The sequence below is a fragment of the Populus nigra genome, chromosome 3 (genome assembly GCF_951802175.1).
Source record: "Populus nigra chromosome 3, ddPopNigr1.1, whole genome shotgun sequence".
Taxonomy (NCBI): Eukaryota; Viridiplantae; Streptophyta; class Magnoliopsida; order Malpighiales; family Salicaceae; genus Populus; species Populus nigra.
Window position 1 is genome coordinate 5,641,851 of NC_084854.1, and position 3,714 is coordinate 5,645,564.

General features: G+C 36.8%; 1 protein-coding gene across 2 annotated transcripts; it reads right to left on the reverse strand.

Moving 5' to 3' along the window:
• On the reverse strand, positions 1–3,021 carry LOC133688727 (WD repeat-containing protein LWD1-like). Of its 2 annotated transcripts, XM_062108315.1 has the most exons (4): positions 2,897–3,021; positions 2,586–2,673; positions 2,412–2,460; positions 1–1,496 (listed from the first exon to the last, which is right to left on the reverse strand). In XM_062108315.1, exon 4 carries the CDS (start codon positions 1,438–1,440, stop codon positions 412–414), a length of 1,029 nt encoding a protein of 342 aa, XP_061964299.1. In that variant the 5' UTR covers positions 1,441–1,496; positions 2,412–2,460; positions 2,586–2,673; positions 2,897–3,021; the 3' UTR covers positions 1–411. The 2 variants fall into 2 exon arrangements, with proteins under 2 accessions (XP_061964299.1, XP_061964298.1); XM_062108314.1 differs by lacking the exon at positions 2,412–2,460.
• Positions 3,022–3,714: the final 693 nt, after the last annotated feature.

Sequence of the window (3,714 nt, forward strand, 5' to 3'; positions counted from 1 at the left end):
TTTAATGAAGCGACAATACATAATGCTAGATTTATAGTCAACACTTTAACAAGTACAAGGATGGAAAAGGCAGTTTTCCGACCTCGTATGCTCGTACAGTGATGGGTCACCAGCGGGACCTATCCAGTTTGTGTGTTTTCCCTTTCCACCTACCACCACGTTCATGAGCAACCACCCTCATATGATCTAACCCCCGCATGTGACTGTTTTCTTATTTACCTACTCAACTATATTGAAGTTTGGGTGCAGACTCTCACAAAGAAATGGTGGCATTTTTTTTTTTTTAAGATATTACCCTCTCTTTATATATATAGAAGGACGCCCTCGCTCGTCCCCCCCCCCCCCACCCCTAATGAATAAAATTCCATCACTTGCATTTTAAGCTACGATCGATGCCGCCGCAGCAATGTCTTAGACCTTCAGGAGTTGTAACTTGCTAAAAAAAGCAATAGCAATCCAATCCAACTCCACAGGTGACCACCTCACATTATTGATCGCCGCCATTGATCCATACCACATTTCAGGTTCCACTTGGCTATTAGCGCCAGCACCGCTGTATTCTGGTCGCACTCCAGCCTTGCTAACCACTTCCCATAGCAAAGCCCTTGAATCATCACCTACCGAGCATATCTGCCTTCCGGTGCATGGAGACCAAGATATAGCATTCACACTTGCCTTATGCTTACATAGCTCCATTAAAGGAGCTGTAGGAAAGCGAATGTCCAGAATAACAATCTTATTACTGTCCATGCCAACTGTGGCTATAAATCTCGGGTCTCTTTTGTTCCACTCTAGCCTTAGCAAAGGACAGTCTTGCATTGTATTTTCATAAATTATTGTTGATCTGTCTTTGTTCCTTAGATCGAAAACTCTAACCGAGCCATCACCCGACACTGATGCGAAAATATTGAATGCACCCCATGAAATATCAAACACTTCTTTATCATGTGCAACTAATTGAGCGTCTATAACTTCCTTCTCTATGTCCCAAATCACACAAGTGGTATCGACACTAGAAGTGGCCACACGATGAACATCGAAATCAGCCCAGTCAAATGAAGTTATGGCAGAACTGAATTCACTACTCTTATTGCCATTAAGGAGAGACTTCAACTCGATTCGGTCATCATGAATTTGCCATATGCGCAAGTAGTCTCCGGAGGTGGCGATGATATCGGGATTTGCAGCATCCTCGGAGGGGAAGAACATGAGGTTTGTAGGTGAATAAGGGTGGTCGAAGATTAGGCGGCTATTAGTGGTGAAATCAGAAGTGTCGCGGTTGAATTGAACAATTTCCACCTTGTTGCTATAGTCTTCAAGGAAACTTCCTATGGCAAGACGTGATTTTTTGTCCTGTCGAACCGACCAGGCTAGTGAATATATAGGCCACTGAGCTATGTAAGTGTAGATGCCTGGTCTTTTCTCTGAAGAGCTTTGCATGGTTGCTTTGATCTATTATTGAGAATACGAAAGCGAGCCTCTCCGATCCAATCTCTCTGCATGATATTTAAATAAATAAATAACAGTAAGTTCATATCTTTGTTCTCTACAAATAAGTTACTCATATTATAGGAAAGCATGATAGAAGACGGGTTTTCGTTTTCACTCAGGCAAACTGGTGAGTACTTCTCAATACTGATACATATGTATACCTCTGATACAAAGTATACCTCTGATATGATCAGGATAAAGCTAACACTAACATCATTTGATACAAGTTATTAATTAACTGATAATATGAAGTTAATCTAGCTAGTATTAGGTTAATGAGATAGAACTCTTGATATCCTAAGCAAGTCATGAGTTCCTTGCACCGTGAGTTTGCTAAATGTATAGAGGTCTTAGCAGGCTGCAGTTCCATTGAGACAGGAGGTTGCTTACTTGGCATAACATAGGAGAATTTCATGAACAACATTGACACGCACATACCCAATAATACCATAAAGATTCTCCAGAAAAACCAAACAATAAAGAATGCTCGCTTAATTTAGTGAAAACAATAACATACTGAGGCATGAAATACTTTGAAAGTAAAATTGACTAGAGATCCTTTAGTTTTTGCTAGGGGACTGATGAGATTGCGATATATATATATATAGTTCCTGTTTCCCCCATTTTTTAAATACTGAGTATTAATGCCCGAGCATAAACATACACACACACACACACACACACACACACGATTTAAGTTATATCTGATAGAAATGTGTGTCAAATAGTTTTTCAAAGGAATCACCAAAAGTTTTAATTTTAAGATGCGAAGTGAAGTCAGAAAAGAAAAGAGATTATAACAAAGTGAATCCGTACACTAAATGGAGGGTCTTTTCTGAAGATTTACTCTCAAGCATCAAATACAAGATGGCATGAGAAGGCCTGGTTCTTGGCTAGTAGTTCGCTGGCCATATTCTTACCTCAATAAATATTTCGTTTCTGATATATTGTTTACATAATCAGTGGAAACTTTGTAACCATGCAAAAGCATACAACACGTTAGAGAAGTTATAGTAAAAAACAACACCTACACTACAAAAACGTGTTCAACTCCCAAACACTAAAAGAAATGCAAAAGATTTTGTTATTCTCACCTTATTTCCTCCGAAACGTATGCGACTTGATCAATTTTCTTTCTTCTCTTTATTATCAGTGTTGCACCGCACTCCAGAAAAGTTATTTCTGACCGGGAAGAATGAAAAGAACAGAAAAGATGAAACAAAAATAGGAAAAAAATATTTATAGCGAAACACACAAACACACACACACACACACACACACACACACACACACACACACACACACATATATACAAAGAAAATCAAAAGCATATATTAAGACAAAGTTGCATGTTTTCCTTTGCATCGCAGTCTCAGCTGCTACTACGAGATAAAGAGAAACTTACAGCACTCAAGATCAGCAAAGAGGATCTGCTTGTGCACAAGAAGAGGGGGGAGGATCGAAGAAGTGGAGTTGATGTGTGTATTTTGCACAGAAGCTTGCTAGGGACGGTGGAAGTTCAGACTTGAGAAGCAAACAATTATTATTTAAATTATATGGGAAGGTAAGGTAAACCTAATGGTCAAGTATTCACGAGGACAATGCGTCTATGGTTGGTTCACTTTACTTCAGGATAAGGTTGCACGTTTTAACGAACTACTTTCTTTTCTTTTCTTCTTTTGTTGTAGGTGTGAGAGGCTTTCAAGAATCTGAATGTTTCCATATATAAACACGAAGGTTATACAACTTAAGAAACACTTGCAACTGTCTCCTGGGAATTGTTCCTATTGATAAGAAAATTATGGTTTGATTCCATTCCAAGTTTCTGTTTCAGGTTTCAGTTTGAATTTTGTTAATTAATAATTAATTTCTTAACACAATGGCATTATTCACGTCCAACTAACTGTACGTAGTTACAGATATGTTTTCAATCTTAGCTCCTAGAATTCTATTTTTTTTAATTAATAGCACAATTCAAAAAAAGTTTTTAAATTGTATTATCAAATATGTTGAAAATGTTGTAGTACATAATTTTTTTTTAATATATTTTTTATTTAAAAAATATTAAAAAAATTATGACTTACATCAGTGTATTAAAATAATTTAAAAATATTAAAAAATATTTATATTTTAATAAAAAACAGGTTAAAATTCACTATCAAATACCTCAAAATATAACGCAATCTAATAATTTTTTTTTAACAAAATGTTCATGTTATCCTA

What these genes read in the sequence shown, in the direction of transcription:
- LOC133688727 (XM_062108314.1), bottom strand. Translation starts at nt 1,440, where the DNA reads ATGCAAAGCTCTTCAGAGAAAAGACCAGGCATCTACACTTACATAGCT.